Source organism: Salvia hispanica, chromosome 5 (assembly GCF_029641045.1).
Source record: "Salvia hispanica isolate PSC_SH4W2 chromosome 5, Shi_PSC_v1, whole genome shotgun sequence".
Lineage (NCBI taxonomy): Eukaryota > Viridiplantae > Streptophyta > Magnoliopsida > Lamiales > Lamiaceae > Salvia > Salvia hispanica.
This window is the reverse complement of record NC_142696.1, coordinates 2,270,809-2,292,057: the sequence shown is the minus strand read 5'-3', so window position 1 is coordinate 2,292,057 and position 21,249 is coordinate 2,270,809. Positions and strand designations below refer to the sequence as shown.

General features: G+C 37.0%; 4 protein-coding genes across 4 annotated transcripts; 3 read left to right on the top strand and 1 right to left on the bottom strand.

Annotated features, from left to right (window-relative positions):
* Positions 1-1,437: 1,437 nt before the first annotated feature.
* LOC125190412 (serine/threonine-protein kinase MHK-like) lies at positions 1,438-6,319 on the top strand. The gene is made up of 18 exons (XM_048087725.2): positions 1,438-1,639; positions 2,258-2,616; positions 2,724-2,802; positions 2,892-2,960; positions 3,066-3,155; positions 3,241-3,379; positions 3,465-3,567; positions 3,662-3,714; positions 4,026-4,092; positions 4,179-4,287; positions 4,396-4,461; positions 4,541-4,609; positions 4,681-4,741; positions 4,814-4,918; positions 5,427-5,458; positions 5,565-5,610; positions 5,708-5,786; positions 5,919-6,319. Exons 2-18 carry the CDS (start codon positions 2,609-2,611, stop codon positions 6,046-6,048), a joined length of 1,305 nt encoding a protein of 434 aa, XP_047943682.1. The 5' UTR covers positions 1,438-1,639; positions 2,258-2,608; the 3' UTR covers positions 6,049-6,319.
* Positions 6,320-8,235: 1,916 nt separating this feature from the next.
* Positions 8,236-12,615, top strand: LOC125188475 (uncharacterized). Its single transcript, XM_048085331.2, has 5 exons — positions 8,236-8,522; positions 8,963-9,019; positions 9,109-9,330; positions 9,895-11,389; positions 11,565-12,615. Exons 3-5 carry the CDS (start codon positions 9,226-9,228, stop codon positions 12,266-12,268), a joined length of 2,304 nt encoding a protein of 767 aa, XP_047941288.1. The 5' UTR covers positions 8,236-8,522; positions 8,963-9,019; positions 9,109-9,225; the 3' UTR covers positions 12,269-12,615.
* A 1,742-nt stretch (positions 12,616-14,357) lies between these two features.
* Positions 14,358-17,351, top strand: LOC125188528 (uncharacterized). Its single transcript, XM_048085436.2, has 9 exons — positions 14,358-14,508; positions 14,601-14,649; positions 14,743-14,901; positions 15,701-15,858; positions 15,930-16,104; positions 16,183-16,391; positions 16,468-16,593; positions 16,668-16,777; positions 16,901-17,351. The coding sequence occupies exons 1-9, from the start codon at positions 14,469-14,471 to the stop codon at positions 17,093-17,095; spliced, it is 1,221 nt and encodes a 406-aa protein (XP_047941393.1). The 5' UTR covers positions 14,358-14,468; the 3' UTR covers positions 17,096-17,351.
* On the bottom strand, positions 17,352-20,268 carry LOC125188527 (GTP cyclohydrolase 1-like). The gene is made up of 2 exons (XM_048085435.2): positions 19,480-20,268; positions 17,352-18,637 (listed from the first exon to the last, which is right to left on the bottom strand). Exons 1-2 carry the CDS (start codon positions 19,670-19,672, stop codon positions 17,496-17,498), a joined length of 1,335 nt encoding a protein of 444 aa, XP_047941392.1. The 5' UTR covers positions 19,673-20,268; the 3' UTR covers positions 17,352-17,495.
* Between the last annotated feature and the right edge of the window lie 981 nt (positions 20,269-21,249).

The following is a 21,249-nucleotide window of genomic DNA, read 5'->3' as shown; positions in this document are numbered from 1 at the left end:
GATTTGGCTATCTTCTAATATATATTTATATTATTTTTATTGACATGTGTTCGTGATTGATCTTTTGTAGTATAGATCTAAAAGTGATTTAAATGATATGTGATTTGTGTGCAATTTTTAGTTTATAAACTTATTTGGTTATATGAGTTTAGAATTTGAAATAATAATATTGTTTCTCATTCGGTATATGTGTTTTTTTTTTCTTTGTTTGATTTAATATTTTTTTAATAATTATTTTTTATTTTATATATATATGATTTCAGATTTCATACAATGATATTTTTATGAATTTATAAAATAATTTTACAGTATAAAATAAGTTTAAATAAAAGATAATATACAATAAAAATGAAGTGGTTAAATAGCACTCCATTACTATAGAGTCCATTACTATAGAGTTACAAAGGCATATCACCAAATAAATTTAAAAAAAATGATCAAATTATGATATGTCCCACGTTTATTAAAAAATTGAATCATAAATTACAAAATTTGCAATTAGTTCATCCGTCTTGTTTCTGGCAATATATGGGATGTTGTGGCTACCAGTTTTATACATGTAGAGAATATGGCGGTGGAACAAAACAACAACATCCGATTAAGTTAGAAACAACATCACTTTATTCATAATTTGAAGATAAACTAGTGCAAAAATTGGTGCATTTGTTTCCTCTCCCAAATAGCTGTGAGTTTATTCCTCTTGATCTCTATTTGGAGAATATTGAAGTGTCGTAGAAAATTGAAGAAGATTGGACTAGAGCATTACACTATCACTAATGCCATGTTTGGTTGTTTAGTTGTCAGAATTCCGTTTAGAAAAGTATTTATTTTTATGAATCACATTGTTTTTAACATTATTAAAATACGATATTTTGTGTACAGGTGAAACAATTGAGATAACATTAAATGACTTACAATTGAACCCCAAATGTGTTCTCTTTACGAAACCATGGATAAATATGTCGTGGAATTGACGACACCGGTTAGTGGACTTTCTCTATTGACACTCATGGGCTGAAGATAGAGTCGGTCGACCCTTCTTCGATTCCACCCGAATCCGTCTCTGAAAACAAATTGGGCCTTAGCCCATTGTATCTGCTTTCCTCAGCATAAATATTTATTCAACTTATTGGGCTTTTCAGCCCACTGTTTCCAGCCCAGAGAAAGGCCGAATGTGACTAATCTGTTAATATAGCCAAACAGAAGGGCAATCTCGTCATTTACATAAAGCAGGGGACCAATCATCCATTTTCCCCACCACTAGTTATATTTTATTTAAAAACAATTAATTCTCCCCAAAGATAAACTGATTAATTTATTATAATCAATAAAAATTAAAACAAAAAATAACTACAATCTCAATATTATAATAATATTAATAAATAATGTTATAATAATTATTTATTTATTTCATATTTTATGCTTTTCGTTTCTTCCCAACGCTACTTCTGCGGAATTTTCTGTTTATACGTATCTCCAATTCTCTCTCTCTCTCTGCACTCTCTTGTTTTCAACGATTTCCGTCTTGTTTCTGCATTCCTGATCCGACTATCCAAATTCTCTCTGAAAAAGCAATATACATGTATTTTTCTCTCTCTAGATCTTCCTTGGTCATTGGCGTGCAATTGTTTCTAATGAGGTGAGCTCACTTCTCCGCTACGCTTTTGGTTTTAATTGCGACGGTGGTTGGGGAATTTGGCGGCGGCGTTGCTCCAAATTGTGTGATTGTGGTTTTGATTGTTTGTGTACTGCCGCTATTTGAATTCCTTGAATGATTGTTGATAGTAATTCCGTTACTCTTTTTTCTATTTAATTCCTTATTAATTGGTTGATCGAGCTGAGTGTTGTTGTGTTTTTGTTCAACGTGATTGTAATTTTGCTGTTTAGTCCTCACTCTACGGCGGAACAAGTCGTTGGAGTTTTGGATTGTGCCTTTTTTATACCGTATTTTTGAGATGGTGTGATTAGCTACTTTTGTAATTTCGTTTAAGGTGATAATTCATTAATTATTGTAGTTATAATTTTAAATGTACTGCGTGATTCTAAATTTTGTTAATTATACTGTTATGGCAAGAGGATCTGAAATCTCAAATTTAGGGATAGTTTTTGCCTAATGTCTGTATTAACATGTGTTTATTACTGTCTTCAAAATGCTATAGTATTTCTGTTTCTAATTTAGGTTACTGAATCATCTGTTAGCTTTTGTTATAAGATTCTACGATTTTCTGATTGCCGCGCTTTCTTGCTTTTTTGGCAGTTGAACAAGATTTGGGTTCGTGGATAGTTTCTTCGTGTTGATTGTGGATAAATTTGAGCATCGATTGCTGGAAAGGGCGTGCTAGGGCACAGTTGCTGTGCTTTAGATGATAACCGTTGCTTGCAGCTAGTGGAGGCTGCAAACAAGCATGCTGATATCATTTTGGTTGATATTTAATCATTCTTATATTGAAAAGCCAGCTCTTTACTACATATTGTATTTTTTGATGGAGATAAGCACAGAAGTGTGCATACAATCAGTTGAACAACACTGTTTGAACAGTGTAGATACGTTTTTGAAGTGGTTAAAAATCCATTGAGCTCTGCTTTCAGAATTTTGTAAAACAGAATAATGGAAAGGTGAGATCTTGTATGCTGCTCCTTTGAATATGGGTACTCCGACTTTCTTCTGGCACCCCTTTAATCTTGGCATTTATTTTTCTGTGTTCTGTCCATTGTCTTTCCAGATACAAAATATTGGAAGAAATTGGTGATGGAACTGGTGGAAATGTATATAAAGCCGTGAATAATGAAACGTTTGAGATTGTGAGGCTCTGTCTCCTTCGTGTTTATTGTCTCTAGTCCAAACAATTTTTACACAAGTACCTTATTTGAACATCTGGTATCTGTTCCAGGTTGCAGTCAAAAGAATGAAGAGAAAGTTCTATACCTGGGAGGAATGTTTAAATCTACGAGAAGTGAAGGTATGCCAGTCAAATTGATGCTATCACTTGAACCTGACTGGAAGGTTGCAATGGAGTGCTTTAAGTGTATTATAGCTGACAGTTCTTTATTACCCTTCACTGCAGTCGCTCCGCAGATTAAATCATCCTAACATCATCAAGTTGTTGGAGATTGTCAGACAAAATAATGAGCTGTTCTTCATATTTGAGTACATGGTAAAAGTTTGTCGCACATTCTTTTTTTTGGTTACTTGCATGAGAACAATTCGAAACCCTCTTGACTATGGACTTTTATTTCTAGGAATGTAACCTTTACCAAATAATGAAAAATCAACAAAGATCTCTTTCGGAAGAAGAGATTCGAGGCTTAATGTCTCAGGTGCTGCAGGCACTCTCACATGTGCATAAACATGGATATTTTCATCGAGATCTCAAACCTGGTATTCATGCATTTCAAATAATGGGTTGTCATTCTCTGTTTCCTGTTATAGCAATGCTAATTTTCTTAAAACTCTATACTTGCAGAGAATTTACTAGTTACAAATAACACCATAAAGATTGCTGACTTTGGTCTGGCAAGAGAATTATCATCATCACCTCCTTATACTGATTATGTATCTACGCGCTGGTAAGGCATACGCTAACATCAATACAACTTTCCATATCATTTTAACTAGATCCGTCTTTATGATGCTTAATGCATGTTTTTCTTTTTTGGAAAGGTATCGAGCGCCGGAGGTGCTGTTGCAATCTGCATCGTATACTCCTGCCATTGGTATGCATGCCTGTCACTATCTCATGCCATTATATTACATTAACTTTATGAAACTATTAAATTCAGCTGTTTTTCAATTTTTGCTGCACTGCTGGTTCAATTATCTTTATGGGTCCTTTATGGGACTTGTATGAAAGTGCCAAAATCAACCATATTTCAGATAATTTTTTTATATATAATGGCTGCGATATGAATGATAATGGTGCTCTAAGTAGCCACGGATATATTATCTACCCACTTAAGGATTTGTTTTGGAAAATTTGTTTTTCTTCTCCCTTCTAGGCTGACTTCCAAATGCTTGATCCTCACAGATATGTGGGCGGTTGGTGCAATCCTGGCTGAACTTTTCACTTCGTGCCCGATTTTTCCTGGGGAAAGGTAACCTTATGATCTAGTTTCTGAATATATCTGTATCAAACGATTGTATTGGTTTTAATTTGCAAAACTCTTGTATATACGAGCAGTGAAATTGATCAATTATACAAGATATGCTGCGTATTTGGTGCTCCAGAGCGGAATACCTTTCCAGAGGCTAAAAACATTTCTCGATTAGTCGATATCACTTATTCAGCTGTGAGCCTCTTCGAGTTTTTCACTTGATATTATTACGTGCTTAGATTTACTGCTCCATACATTTTAACTGATATTAATGGTAATTTTATTTAATGGCAATTTTATTAGATCCAACCAGCCGATCTTTCTGATATGATTCCGAATGCCAGCCTGGAAGCAATTGACTTGATTAAGGTAGATTGATGTTGATTTACTCTGTCCTATTTTTGGGTTGGTGTAAGCATCCCTGATGCATTACTTCTCTCCTTTGCAGCAACTTTGTTCGTGGGATCCATCAAAGAGGCCAACGGCAGATCAATGCTTGGAGCATCCCTTCTTCCATGTAATTATAATCCTAGTTTGCACAAGGTTGCACAGTTATTCCATTTGTACTAAACTTTTGCCAATTTATAGGTTTCTGAACGGGTGCCTCGTTTACCTGGGGATGCACTTAAACTAAGTTTAGGACCTCTAGGTAATACTAATCAGTCTTATATTGTCAAACATGTATGCATGTCTAAGATTTTCTACTTACTAATATGTGTAGGATCTGAACCTAATCTTGAATTGGACTTGTGGACCTTTGGCACTTCAACTGATGAGTGCTTTCTTGGCTTGTCGTTGGCAGTAAAACCCAGCGCTCCGAACTTGGGTAAGAGTTAATTTTCTTGGTTAATAGTTATTGCCATTTTCATCCTGCCTCGCTTATTACTTTTATTTTCATTCTTTCTATTCACTCACATGGAACTGGAGCATGGAGCAGTCTATTGTAAAACATAACTGATATATTGTAAAACATAGCTCAATGGTTTCTAGAAAGCACACACCAAAACGTAAAAAAGAACAATAATAACGAATCAATCATTTGTAGGAGTACTATACAATGGAAAATATGATGTCAAAGTATGAACAAAAGAATACATGTCCCACAGGTTCAGATCTGTCTGACTTTTTCCTGGCAATTTATATAGTTATATCATTGGGATGCAGAACATGATTGCTTGTAACGGTGTCCATAGCCTTTATTGTTCATTGTTCTTTCACCTGATTCTGTGATGTCGAGTTTCGTCTTTCACCTAAATTCCTTTTGAAGATGTCATTCTTTGTTCACTTTCTAAAAACTCTGCTGTTATCCTTATGAGCAACTTTATTTCTTGTAGAGACGGTCCACACAAATCAAGGCGCCAAAGAAGTATGTTTCTTAACTTTCACATTTTTACTTCCTTCCCTATTCTAATAAAAGAATACTATAGGAAATATAAGAATCCTCGGTTATATAAGTTTGTTTACTCTTGCAGGATATGATGATCTGCCCCAGTTTTGTCGAACATTCACAACAATCAGGTTACCTTCATATCAGTTTCTTCTGAAAGCGTATTTTTGTGTATCTCCTTCCTCAACAGTCAAACGTTAATCGTATGCTGCTTCTGCTTCTTTCCAGTGTTCTGGTCGCTGTTTCCCACTAATCACCACGTAATAACTACATCAGCAGCGGAGCCTTCCCTTTCCCTATCTTTCAGGTATAACCACACCTTCAAATTACTATAAGAAAATCTTTCGTTAAAAGCTTCAGAAGTCGCATTCTGTTATTCCATTTCACGAAGCATAATCGGACTTCCCATATTCATCTCTTGTTGCTTTGATGATTTCAGTCCTGCTTCAACTCCATCGATCGGAGTTTCACAGTCAACAGGGTGCGCAATGTCCCCATTCCAGTCGAGTATTTTGGACCGGCCGTTTCTGGCCACCTCGGCTGGCTTCCAGCAGGGTCATTACCTCTGAGATATACATTCTTACAAGGAATTCTTGCTGTCAATACCAGATATATATATATATATATATATATATATATACTTGTAAAGAATCACTCTTTCCCCTTTCACAATTATAAGGAATGAATGCATAGATACAGATAGATATAGTATAGATGTAACGCTTGATGTTTATGATCTGTATCTCCTCTTTGAAGGTTGAAATTTTTTGACCCAAATTAAAAATTTTGAGTCTTGACTATTTAAATTATCGTTTATATATTTTTGGGTATTTACTACTAGTATAATCTGTTTGAAACAGCTTATAATTGTAGATTGGAGTGATCTCAATTCTCATGATTAATTAAAATCTTGCAATTATGTTGAGCGCAATTCATTTAAGGAAATGGAAAGTGTGGAATTATTTGCATCAATCTTTTTTATCCACAAAATATTTATTTATTGATACTTTTGCAAATTATAGTATACTCCAAATTAATTGCATTTTATTACAGCATATATTCTCATCAATCTCGGTAGAACTTTAATAGATCATATAAAAAATATATAGTTTGAAGGAGGAATAGAATATTTTTGTCATAATTTCACTGGCATTTTGGTCCACATATTTATTACATCAACAATCTTCAAATTCTTGCAAATTTTTTACTTAATCTAACGGATTAAAATTTCAAAACTCTACATAAAATATATAAATCCAAATAAACAGACATAGTTGAAATGAATATAGAATGATCAATGATTTGACACAAGCTTTTCATTATTGTTGTGATTATATAATGACAAATTGACAATAAAAATGCACATTTATTTCGACACTACATGGATTTTTTAAAGATTAACATGTTAAGCACAATATGCATGAAATGCATAAGTAATCTAATTATTCTAATTGTTACTTATTACTTAATTATGTAATGATAAGAAATACTCATTTATTTCGACAATACATGGATTTCTTAAATATGGACATGTCAATAACAATATGCATGACATTATTGACATATACAAGTAATTTATTATTCTGATTGTTACTATCGATTTATTGATGTCTTACTGATATTTGCACGATCTAATTATGCAACTTGTAATATTAATCCTTTTCTTTTCCGACAACTAATTATGTAAAAGAGAGATGGAATTCTTGTGCGATATTTGCACGATCTAATTATGCAACTTGTAATATTAATCCTTTTCTTTTCCGGTAACAGTGTCTAATTTTTAATATTTTGTGTAGTCATTATGCAGAAGTCTCTATTATCACAACAAAATACTTCCCCGTCTATAACTTATTCTAAAATTTTGGAATGTACCGATTTAAAGACTTAGCTGTTTTATTCAATTTTTGAAGTAAGTACAACTCACGCTTCACCAAATCATTTCACTTGCGTTGTATTATAAAATTAACTTATAAAAGTGAGATACATTCATTAATTTTTCATATCTTTTTCCTTCACAAAGCCGAATAATTTTTAAAACTCGTGGTTGATCTCTAAATCATGAACAAATGAAGTACTGCATAAATTAATTTTATCTTAAAATTTCAATCTAAAAAATTTGAATGTATAAGTCCAATCGAAATAAATATCTAATATCTACCCCCGCAATTGATAATAGAAAATAAGGAAAGTGACAACACAACTCTTGAACGTAAACTCAAAATCTATATTTAATGAAATTTCCAACTTCGTATTAGCCGACAAATAAAATTAGTCGGTCTCGATCCCCGCCGCTCACACTTTACAGCGAAGCCCACATAATTAGCCCCATCTAGTGATCGACAACAACCCGAAAGACTACAAAACTTCCAAACTCACATTAGCTGACAAATAAGATCAATCGGCTCGATCCCCGCCGCTCACACTTTACAGCGAAAACCTCATAATCACTCTCCATCCTAAGTGATCGACAACAACTCGAGAAACTATATTTAATAAAATTTCCAAACTCGCAGAAGCCGACAAATAAGATTAGCCGACATCGATTCCCGCCGCTCACACTTTACCGCGAAACCCACATAATAAGTCCCCATCTTAAGCGATCGACAAAAACTCGACAAACTATGTTTAATAAAATTTCCAAACTTGCATTAGCCGACAAATAAAATTACTCACATCCTGATCCCAACTGAATCCGCCATTGAAGCACTAGATGAATTCAAACCCATATAATCAGTCCCATATTGAGTTTACTAAATTGTTGTTTGCATTTAAACACACGTTTCTCTCTCCTCCATCATTCTCTCTCATCATTCATCCGCTATAAATATAACCCCCATTTTACATCTCTGCTGTTCTTCCTTTGGGGTTTCCTGAGAAGCCGCCTTTCTCAGAAACCAGCGGAAAAAATCCTTTAACAATTGAAGAGAGAATCCTCACCGGATTTGAATTGAGGATCATGAACTGAACACTCTTAGTGGCAGAAACCACAAATTGATTATGCTTATTTGTTTATACACGCGAACAATTTCGCAGAGAACGATAGGTATGGGATGAGAGAGAATTCCTTCCTCAGATTTCTCTTCTTCCTGTTCTTCGTTGATTTTGAAATTAAGCTTAAATCAACTCTCGAAACTAGGTTATTTGATCCTATTTCTTATTTAACCAAAAATCCGGAGCTGTCGTATTTTGTTTTTCAATCGGATTTTCAGTATTTTCAATTATGATTTCATACACACGGATGCTTTGATTTGATGTGATTTTCGTTCCCCAAAATCTCGAGGTTAATGTCAGAGTGGTTGGATTTTGAATCTTTTGATGGCTACGCAGCTCTGTTTTTTTAACATAAAATTAGCTAAAATTGTTGATTGGGATGGGATTCTAGGGCTGGCAGTGTCTAATTTTTCAGTGCTGCAATGTTTTTGTGATTTGTAGCTATTGATAGAGATGTGGTGGTACTTGATTAGAGTTTTGTTCAATGGGCAGGTTGTCTGGTGCATTTATGGTGTGGTATAGTTGGTTGAAGTTTGGGGTTTTATTCAGGTGATCTTCTTATATGAACTGGCATTGTTATTGGAGTTGAGATCACTTGATCATGATGGTTGTTTGTGCTGTCTTGTTTCCTTGTCCAGCAATTTCTGTTGCTGAGTGTTGGAATCTTGACAGTGAGAGGGTGACGGTTAGTGGAAATGAGTGCAAGCGTTTAATCGGTGGAGAGGTCACTGAATCTCATTCGGTTATCACTTGCAATGTCTCGGTGTTTTCCCTTCCCCCCGCCTGGATATGAGTTGGAGGGAAGATCTGATCGATATGAGTTGGAGGGAAGATCTGATGATGTGGATTTGATCACAGAGGTTTGTGTGGGTGATCAGACTGGCTGATATGCTGAACAATATCTTTGCATTTGAAGTTTCGAATGATATTGCATTGCTGATGTGTGGTACTTGATGTTTGTCTTAAAACAAAACAATCATGAGTTTTTGTTACCATTGAATCTAGAGTAAGCAATTCGACATGATTCATGAAAGCTCGAGTATAATAGATTTGATAGCTGAGTGCTTGTATAGTTTGGGGAATTAGGGGTTATATCTATTGTTTGGACTTGGGATGTTTATGGTGAAGCACCTAAAATGGTAAGTTTAGTGAACTAAAAAGTTGATGGTTTTACGAAATTCCCTTCGAACCAAAAGAGCAGAATCTGTTGCACCTTTCTGTAAACTTTCTTCTATTTGTCTTATTCTATGTTTTCTACTGCTCTTCAAACACAAAAGTGTATAGAATGAGCTAGTAAGAAGTCATGGGCTCCTTTTCTTGAAGTTATAAGAAGCACCTTTTGGCTTCAGTTGCTGTTTCATGTAAGCCACTTGCTGTTTTTTTCTCTAAATGCTATCTTGACTTATCGCGTGATATCATCACAGGAGAAACAAAAGCACGAGAAGCACAAGGATAACGAGGAGAAGAAGAAAGAAAAAAAGGAAAGGAAGGAAAAGAAGAAAGAAAAAAAGGAAAGAAAGGAAAAGGAAAGGGGTGAAGTGAAACACAAAGGCAAAAAGGATAAGAAACGGAAGCGGGAGAAACACAGAGACAAGAAGGATAAGAGTAAAGATGAGGAGAAAAGTGTAGGGTCATTGGAGAACCAAAATGATCAGAGCCTTGTTCCAGAGAGAACTGGCGTTGAATTGGGAAATAGAGTTAAAAATGACGGAGCAATGGGCAGCCAAATGGTTCAGAAAATTACAATTTTGGAGAAGTCAAAGGCCAGCTTGCTGGGTGGGGTGCAAGCGAATGGTAATGGCAGGTTGGTTGTTAACGATCCGAGAGATCACAGCGGGATGCCTAATGGTCAAAGTCTCCAGGTTGATTCGAGGAGTTTGGGAAATGGTAGGAACAGTTTTGGAGAGAACCAAATTAAGGCTGAGGAGGGGAAAGAAAGGAATGGATATGGATACATGGTTGGCGCAGGCGGAAGGGATGCTAGCAAGAATGCAGATCAAAATCAGAATACAAAAGCAGAGTGTTATAAAGGCAAGGAGAAGAAAATGGAGTTAACAGGGATAAGGAAAGATGAGGTTAAACAAGAAAAAAGTAATGGTGCTTTTCTAGATTTTCACTCTAACATTCCCTCAGATCTTGTAAAGGAGAACAATAACTGGCAGAGAAAGCTTCCAAAACTGAAGGAGTTAAATGGCTTCTTACATGGTGAGAACAAAAACAGTGGAGTTCGACCCAATGATACGCTTAGGCATACCACTGTGTCTTCTCAAGCTGGAGGTGGTGTTCATCCTTGTAAAAATACTAATAACATAGGGGTGGTGGGGAAAAGAAATGTTATTACAGATGAGAAGGTGAATGGCAAGCATTCATTCCCTCATTCGGTGATTGATAAGGTAAAGAATACTGGACCTTGCCAAATTGCAGCAGATAACACAAAAACAGAGAATGGTAGGGTTCACATTGTCCGTATTCAAAGAAAAATGGAACCACGCCAAACTAGCAACAGCGTTGCAATGGAAAAGCATATAGCCAACAGCAGTTTTGACAGAAAAGTTCCACCCTCTCATCCACTAGTGGAGAATGGAGGGAAAATGGCCGTAAAAACGCCAGAAACAGATGAGTCGGGAAGAAGGGTTGATGAGGGGAAAGAAAGGAACGGACATGGATGCATGATTGGTACAGGCGGAGGGGATCCTAGCAAAAATGCATTTCAACATAAGAATATGAAAGCAGAGGACAAAACAGGGAAGAGGGAGAAGAAAAGGGAGTTAACAGGGTCTAGGAAAAATGAGATTAAACAAGAAACAAGTAATGGTAACTCTCTAGACTTCCAATCCAACATTCCCTCAGATCTTCTGAAGGAGAACAATGACTGCCTTGGAAAGCTTCCAAAACAGGAGTTAAATGGCTTCTTACATAGTGAGTTCTTTCCTTTTTTTGGACATGCTTTTGTCTCTTTATTGTAATTTTGCAGTGATTGATAGGTACATGAATAACTTTCCTGATTGCTTTTCAGTGATATTCTTATGTGTGTGAGTTTAGTTCTATGGGATGTTTATCTTACTTTTAGCTAATGTATTTTATGCTCTTTTAGCTAAAGACAGTGGAGTTCGACCCAATAATATATCCAGACATACCATCGTGTCGCCTCAAGGTGGTCAAACTGGAAATCGTGTCCGTCCTTGTCAAAATACGATTAACATAGGGGTGGTGGAGAAGAGCAATGTTATAACAGAGGAGAAGGTGAATGGGAAGCTTTCATCCCCTCAATCGGTGATTGATGATGTAAGGAACACTGGATCTTGCCAGAATGGTCGGGTTCAAATTAATGCTCGCTTGGTTAGTAATGGCGTCATCTCCCCCCACATTGTCTGTATTCAAAGAAAGATGGAACCGTCCCAAACTAGCAATGGCATTGCAATTGCAAAGCAGATGGCCAGCAGCAGTTTTGACAGAAAAGTTCCACCGTCTCATCCACTTGGGCAGAATGGAGGGAAAATGACCGTGCAAACGCCAGATACAAATGAGTCGAGGAAACACTCTTCATCAAGAAAGGAGAAGGTCGCCAAGACCCCCACGAAGGCTCCTCATCCAGATATGCAGTACTTGAGCCTGATACTCACTGTTCCTGAAGTAGAATGGCCACAGACTGATGATCAAGAATGGCTGTTTGACCGCCATGATTCAGAAACAAAGCGGCCCAGATTGGCCTCCCCGGATGTGAAACACGTCTGGTCAGAAGCCGTACATTTGAAGTGTGCAGACGTGACCGCATTGCCATATGTCATCCCTTACTAGAAGAGATCAAGAAGTTTGCTTCATTTGGTCACCTCAAATCGGCCGAGAGTGTGAGAGCGTCTGCTCTACACCGGTTTTTCTGCTGTGTTGTTAACTGCTGCTGATGTTAGGCGAAGACGGGGCCTGAAACTAGCGAGGATTCGACGAGATTTACTGTTCTGTATGCTACATTTACAAAGTGCAACATCCCAAAAAAGGCTTTGAAGGGATTTACTATCTGATATGCTACATTTGCATAGTACTATCTGATATGCTACATTTGCATAGTGTAACATTCCAAAAATAGGCTTTGAAGGGATTTACTATTCTGATTATAAAACGGATAATTTAGGATTTTTGACGATCAATTCGATATAGTAATAATATGTTGTAATTAATAATTTAGAATAACTGTTCCAATTTTGTTTAGTGGTTTAGTATTAATCTAGACAAGAAAATAAATAAGTTTTGGATTAGTAAAGTTAATTATAGAATAATCTAGAGTTTTATTGAACTTGTATTTATATTATTATGCCACATTTATAAAAAAGCTTCCCTAATCTTCTTGAACATAGTGTTATACAATTAAATACAGTACATTTTGTTCCCGAACAAGTATTAAAAATCTTTTGGAAAGATGGAAAATTAAAGATAAATCTTGAAAATAGTAGAAATATTTATAATATTATGGATAGTGGATAAAATAATCAAGTATTCCTGTTTATCTTAAATTCATTAATTATGGTTTTTTTTTAAAAATTTATTTCACTCCTAATATAAAAGGATTTTTTCAACCATTAATAAATATTTTAGTTGACGAAAGTGGTGATATTAATATAACTTGAAAAATGCTACTACCAAATATGTTTTCATCAAATTAAATTATAACAATGGTCCTAATTTTATGTTCCAGAATTAAATTGGACTTAATTAAGCCACGGTGACGATTTATATTTCGCGTGTATTTAAAGGTTTTTTCAAACGTAATTAATTACTAATAAATTGGAATAAACAATAATTGGATTGAATATTTCATAAATTCAGATGACTATCATTGTTGTACTCCCTCCGTCCCCCATTAAGAGTCATATTTTTCCATTTCGGTCCGTCCCCAATTAAGAGTCACACTTTATTTTTACCATAAATAGTAAGTAGGTCCCACATTCCACTAACTCAATTCACTCACATTTTATTATAAAACCAATATAAAAAAATGGGTCTCACATTCCACTAACTTTTTCAACCAATTTTTCTTTACATTTCAAACTTTTTCAACTAACTTTTCTTTACATTTCTTAAAACCCGTGCCCGGTCAAAGAGTGACTCCTAATAGGGGACGGAGGGAGTACAAGATAGTGACATATTAACCCACAATTTTAAATCAAAACACGTTACGAATAGTTTATCTTAAAATTCCTAAAAACTAAAACTGCCAAATAAATCATGAATTACAGTTAAATTCTGATTTATCTCAAATTAAACTATAAATTATGAATTTTGTTATGTTTGTAATTCACATAGTTATACTAATATTTTATCATGCTTTAAATCGTCTACTTGCGTAATTTGCTGAAAATAAGCGATCCTAATGAAGATTTAAAATTAAGAAAATAATAGTCGATCGTATCAATCCATAAGATAAACACAAATATTTAATAGTTCTAAACTGCCACGTCACTCAGAGGAGATATCCAATTCAGCAGTTCCAAGGCTTATATAAATACTCCGTCGTCCCGCTTTAGGAGTCCCTTGGACACATGTTTTAAGAAAAAAATGTTTGAATGTGTAATAAATAAATATTGTAGTGGATGTTGGGACTCACTTTTAATTGAGTGTCTAATAAATAAATGTTATAGTGGATGTTGGGACCCACTTTTAACATTTTTTTATTAGTTGTAGTGAATGTTGGTGACCCACTTTTAACACTTTGTAGGTATTTTTTATTAATTTATCTCAACAGAGACTCCTAAAGTGGGACGCCCAAAATTGATCGGAACTCTTAAAGCGGCGGGATGGAGGGAGTAATAAACTGATTTTTCGCAACTCGTGTCACATATTTTCTCAATTCCGATTTTTAATTAAATAAACTGATTTTTCGCATTTTATTTCGCATATTTTATTTTATTTTATTTACTCTCTTTTTTCTCCGTTTCAATTTCAATTTCAATTCCACCGAAAACAGTAATCATCTCTCTCTGTAGAAGAGTAAGCTAGAGCGATCATGGGTGGCGGTAGTAACTGCTCCTCTCCTTCTTCAACTGGTAAATAATTTTGACTTCTCTCACTTTGCAACTCTGTATGTGTGTGTATTTAGATATATTAGTAATTAAATATTTGAAATTTCTGTTTGCAGAGGATGTATCACCATCTAGCCAAGGTTTCCCGCACGATTCTGTTTCAAGGTGCTTCATTTAATGTGTGATATTAAATGTTTAAGTTTCCTTATAATTGATTCTCATAATTGTGTTTTTTTGTGGTGTAATTATTGTGATCAGTCGAGATGATGAGTGCCTGAGTCATAAATTAGTGAATAGTCCAATTGAGGAGGCTGCTGAGAGGCAGAGATTGAAGGTTTACGCACAGGTTTTGAGGAGTTATGAGGATTTGCAGCCTAAGATTGACAGATTGGAGGAGGCTAAAAGTAGAATTTTGAGGTATGGTTGGTGTTGATTTGGTGTATCTGTAGCTCTTGATTTATTTGAGTTGGGAGTGTTTTGGTTGGATAGTTGGTTTGTTTTTTGTGGTGAAATGCAAATTGGGGGTTTGTTAAGTTGATTTTTGTTGAATGCTTTTGTGTTTATTTACAAGTTGTTTTCTTAATTGGAAGTCGTTTGCTTTCTTTATTGGGAGTCATATGCACATATGTTTGTATGTATTGTTGCTAAAAGTAAACTTTTGAGGTATAATTGGTGTGTGTTTGATGCATCTGTAACTCTTGATTCTTCATTTTTGAAGTTTGAATCCAAACGCTCTTGGTAAGTGAAAGTGTTTCGATGGTTGGTTTGTTTTTGTGGTGAAATGCAATTTTGGGGGTTTGTGTTGATTTGCAAGTTGTGATGTTGTTTTCTTCATTGGAATTCATACATACAAGATATGCATGGTATGCTACTATTGATCTTCAAGTAAGAAGCCTCTTTTGTGTTAGTATTATCTTTAGTTTCGGATGAAAGATTGTTATTCCATTATCTTGATTCTTCACTTTGAATCCAATGTTGTTGGCCAATGGAAGCGGTTGTTTATTGGATTGTTGGTTTGGTTTTTGTGGTGAAATGCAAATCTGGGGCTTCTTAATATTGAAGCCTTTTTGTGCTGTTACTATATTTACCTCGTGACTCGAGAGTGAGCTTCTGGTGAAAGATTATTCTTCGATCCATCACTGTGTTTGTGTGTTTAGGATGGCATTGCTTTGTAGCTTAGCTTTGATATACATATGTAACGGTGTTCTCGTTTCAGCTATACTCCCCCCATTGACTTCAGAAAGTCTGATGTGCCACATCCCACCCCACTCTTAGTGATTGGCCCCAAGGGTTCCGGGAAGAGCAGTCTCATTAACAAAATATCTCGGGTTTTTGAGGATGACGTGTTCCAGCCTGCAAGAGCCCAAGTGTCGAGTATACATTCATATCCCCTCCCCTCCTCCATGTTACCTGCGCTAATTACTTTTTGTTTCCATCTTAAACAGGTAACTCGTCTCCTGAAGACGGGACCTATTTCATCCACGAGTACAGGATTCCAATAAATTCAGTTTGTTTCAGTTTGTTTGACACCCGCGGCTTGTCTGATGACTCGTCCGAAAACCTTAATATGATCGAGCCTTGGATGACAGAAGGCGTCCGCAATAGGAAGATGGCCGTAAGGTCTGTTTCAATTGTTCCTGTCTTCATGCATGTGGATACATGTTTTCATTTTTTTATGCTTGATTTCATTTTTACCAGAGAATCCGACAGTGAGACTTTTAAAGCTCGGTTGGAGTGTATGGATTGGGAGGAGAGCTCTTCGGGTCAGGCAACCCCAATTGCCTTTGTCATCTTAGTCGTGAACGGGCTATCTGTGTTGGAGTCAATGGACAGCACTGATGAAACGAAGAAAGGGTACTCTGAAATAATCAAAACAACTTTCAAGAATCCGTTGTTGTCATTTAGAGGTACCGGTTATGAATCTTTCGTCCTCACCTCCTAAAGCCGATTCGTTCCTACTGTGCTGATTTTGTTTTTTCTCAGATGACAAACCTGCTGTCGTAGTCACGCACGGAGACTTACTGTCCCTCTCTGATCGCGTGAGAGTACGTGTTTATCTTGGAGAACTGCTGGGTGTCCCTCCAACTGACCAAATCTTTGACATCCCAGGTACGAGATGCTCATGCGCTTCGCTCTCGATAGTAACATAGGTGGAAAAAAAACACTGATTCTCGTTCTTGCAGAGAATGATGATCCTGCCACCACATCAGCAATATTTAATTTGTTGTTTTTCTCCCTCGACCGAGCTGACCGGTGTCTTCCCCTCATAGACGAAGACCTGTTCACGTACAAGGTTCGGTTTCCTCTCTCCCGGGCTTGACATTGTTCTAATACAAGAATAAATTACATAATTCTGTCTGCCATGGCTATAAGCTTGAGTTGCTTGTTGGGACGTTAATGGTGAACGTGTTTGCAGGTGAATGTCATAGTAAAATTTCTCATCATGATGATCATTACAGCAATATTCATCTTCTGGATGGTTGCCGGCCTCCACCCTTGTCGGCCAGGAGCACCGCCATCCGCCAATGATTCCCTCCAACATGGTCCGCCACAAGCACCACTGTTCAACGTGGATTGGCATAAGATTCGACATATGTGGTTGGAGGAGTAGCTCCGTTCGACATTGGCACACACACAGAGCCACCGAGGCGCTTAAGCTCCTACCGCGCTAAAAAATTGCTTTTTTGTTCATATAGCATCGTCGGATTTTTAATATTTTGCGTGAATTGCAGTAATTTTAGTATTTTATGTGAGTCGTTGTGCAAAAGCCATGTCTTATATTATTATTCAGAACCACTGGCATTGCTACTATAATATTGTTCTTACACATGAAATATGTTAATCTAATTTGCTATGGTTTAACACCATTTTAATGTAATGATTCCAATGATCACATATTCTTATTGAATTTCAAAACATTATAGCCTCTGCCAATTCTTGCCAAGGGTAAAGAGATACATGTTGCTGAGAGAGAGATTATATATGAATGACTAAAAACTGTTTCCTAATAATCAAGCTGAGCTCGGAATTATCTGCAAAAATTTGGCCCTTGCTGTGGGATCAGTGGAGAATCGACCAAGCACAGCAATGGTGGCAGTGCTGCTTCCCATCTTCTCAATCCCTCGAGAAATCATACAGGTATGGCTAGCTTCGACGACGACGATCACGTCTTCGCCTAAGATCGAAGAAGCTGCCTCAGCCACCTGTCTGGTCAGCCTCTCCTGAACCTGCAGTTTGAACCCGTAGAACTGCACCACTGACTGCAGCAGTGATTTCCCGACGCTGCTGATGGCGCGGCCCGAGCTGTAGTAGCCCACGTGCACGACGCCGTGGAAGGGAAGCAGATGGTGCTCGCACTGCGACCAGAACGGCAGGTTCAGCTCGGAGCAGATGTGGCTGGGTGGCATCGTCAACGATGATTCCCTCATGCTGCTTCGTACGAACCCGTTGAGCTTTGTGTCCGCGTTCGAGTTCTTGAAGTTCATCAGCCAGTTGACGAATCGGGCGGGGGTCTCGACGAGATCCTCCCTCAGCGGATCCTCGCCCAGAGCGTATAGGATGGAGGAAACTGCTGCAAGGAGAGACGGGTCTGATGATGCAGCCGTCTTGCAGATGGTTCGAGAAGGGCACCAAGATTTGTCGAGCGAGCGGGTGGCATCATCAGTTAGGCCTCGGAATCTGAGAAGGCCGAGGAAATCGGTCCAGATACCAGCCTTCTCATCGTCAAAAGCTCCTGATCCCGACATAACTGATAGCCTCACGCATCCTTGGTGATTATTCGGGTCGAACTGGGAGTTCGGGAAACAGATATGGGAACACTGGAGGACGACAGCGACGCCCGTTGGTTTGATGCTGTGCTGTAGAGCCGCACAGATTTCATCGGCCAGTCGCTGTGGATCTTGAAGGCGCTTGGCAAAGACTTCAGCAACGCGGGAGAGCTTACTCAGCCCCACGACGCGCTGGCCGGATGGGACATAACCAACGTGACACTTGACCTGGAACGGGAGCAAGCAAGACTCACAGTACGAGAAGAGATCAAGGTCGCGGACAATGACAAGGCCGCCTGCTCCGCCAGCAGAACCTACACTGCTTTCCAACCCGGACTCGGGAAATAAAGCACCACTAACAATGTCCTTCACGTTCTGATGATAGCCTGGACATGAAGCACAATGTCAAGAATTTGTTACAAACAAACCATACATAATTGGTCGTTTTTGAATCCAATAACAACAGAACAAGTTTAACATATGTGCATCAAACACAGCAATCTTATCCTCCGCAAACAACGGTGCACAGCAATTCGATATATGGGGAATCTTAGATCAATTGATTTAGAAGGTAACTTAATTTCATGCATCAAAGATTAGATCAGCTGGAACAACGAGGCGGGGCAATAGCATATGAATGGAACATAAGATCAACCAGTAATGGAATAAGGAGGAAATCCAATCCTTTGCAGTTCAAAACCTCAGTTTGATTCCCAATTGATTTAGAAAGCAACTTAACTTCATGGATCACATCCAAGCCAACATATGACCAAAGATCTATTAGTATTTGCTACACATTATTATACTTAAATCAAGTTCAGTTTAAATTCCATCCTCGAATCAATAATCTTACAATCCCTATACAAAATTGACACCAGCAAGTAACCTAGATTCTAAACAGTAAGTCACTACATTACTCAAATACAAGTAACAAACACATTATTCACTACACATCATTATACTTCAATCACATTTAGTTTGAATTTCATCCTAGAATCAATAATCTTAATATAATCTCCTACTATATTATAATCCCTATACAGAGTTAACACCATCAAGTAACCTACAACACTAAGTGACTCCATTACTCAAAAGTTTTGCTTTCACCAACACCTTTTACAAGTCATGCTGCTAACTACAGGTAAAACACCTTCAAAATTCATCCATTTCTAGAATTAAGGAACAGTTACAAAGCTGATAGAAAACAAGAGTTGCAATCAAGATTCACCTCGAGTCCCATCCCGGAGCGCCTCGGCCACACGGAGAGGCGTCTTAAGAAGACCTTCCCGGTTAATATCCTCACCCAAACCAAGCAACAACACTCTCACAGCATCCTCAATAGCCCCCCTCTCTCCACCCACCTCAACACTCACTCCATTCTCAACCCCCACATGGTAATGGCATTCATCCAAAACGCCCATTGACAGTTAACAACAAATACAGCTACAAATATCCCAAACCCACCACAAACAAGATCCAAGAAACTTACAACCTCACTGCAGATTTAGCACAGAGATGCTGCTTTCAAGCACCAAGATTCAAACTTTATCACACCCCAGATCAGAAGAGTGACCAAAACAGAAAAGGGCCGCCACAAATCAAGCAAATCCGACAAAGGGTAGAGAGAATTACAAAAAGAAGAGGTGGTGGTGGTGAGAGATCTCAGGGATTTGTATGTATGTATGTATATAAATCGAAAAAAATATAATACTAAAAAATTGTAGGGTTGCGGTTGGGCGTTGGAATGTGTAGGAAAAGGAGAGCCCAGTTTTGCCCTTTTCTATGCAAAAGAAAAGGTTTTTGCGGGCTCACCAGAAAACTGGGGACACAGATTCGATGATGGTGACGTAGCTTCGTAGCACCGCCGTTGGATTTGGGGGTTGGTGGAAGTGGCGCTTTCACTCCACCGTGTTTGCTTCTGCAATTAAGCTCTCCCAATTTAGTATGGTGGCGCAATCAAACAGGAATTCGTTTGCTGTCATTGCAAGAGGATCTATCGTATTGATGGATTTTCTAATTTTCTTTCACACATTTACTGATAAAATATCTCATTTTTTTTATAATAGATTTTACAAATGATACGACGTGGTTTTATTAATGGAAATTTTTTGATTACTAAAAAGTAAAAATGAGGTTATATTTTAGAGTGTTGAGGATTACAAAGGTATTGATTGTGATGTTGTATTTATGATTATTTTTTTGGAAATACTATGGAGCGGTTAATTTGAAGAGGATTACGCTCTTCTACACCATTTATAACATTAAACCAATCATAACATAAAATATAAACTCATAGAAATATAAAAATGAAAGTCCAAGTTTGGCATGGATGCACCTACCATGATATGAGAATCCAACACTAGATCCGATTCAAAACGCAATAAATGAATTTTAAATTAAAAAGAGTCAAATAAAGGATTAATTTTCTTTGAAGTTAAGTTTTGGCATTTCCATTTTTCATTTTCTTCAACCTTTTCTTTTGTGTGCGTTGATATGTTAGAAATTTTATGTTAAATTATGTAGAGATGTGATTTCTAATTTATAGGGATCATAACTTTATTTACTATACTATGATGGAATTGAAGAGTCAACCAACCATTTCATTAAGTCACAAAACTTATATCATCCGTTTTTGAAGAGTTTAGAAATAAAGAGATTAATCGATACGAGGGTGACATCAGAAATGTCGTCTATCCCAAGTTCATAGCTTGACCGGAGGTGGCAATCGTTGTCTCATCAAGCTAGATATTAGGCAGAATGAGGATTAAACAAAATGAGGAAATAAACTCTCTCTAAACTAGCCCTAGATTAACTTTTTCAATTGGATTATGTCGAACACATAATACCCATATTAATAACTCAAAATGTGACCAAGCATTTCCCAAACCACCATCATCTTGCTACTAAATAGTACTTAGTTAGTAATTACAAATATTATGCGTCTACACATTTATTCCAGTAATATAGTGCTATGATATTGATATGTGTTAAAAATAAA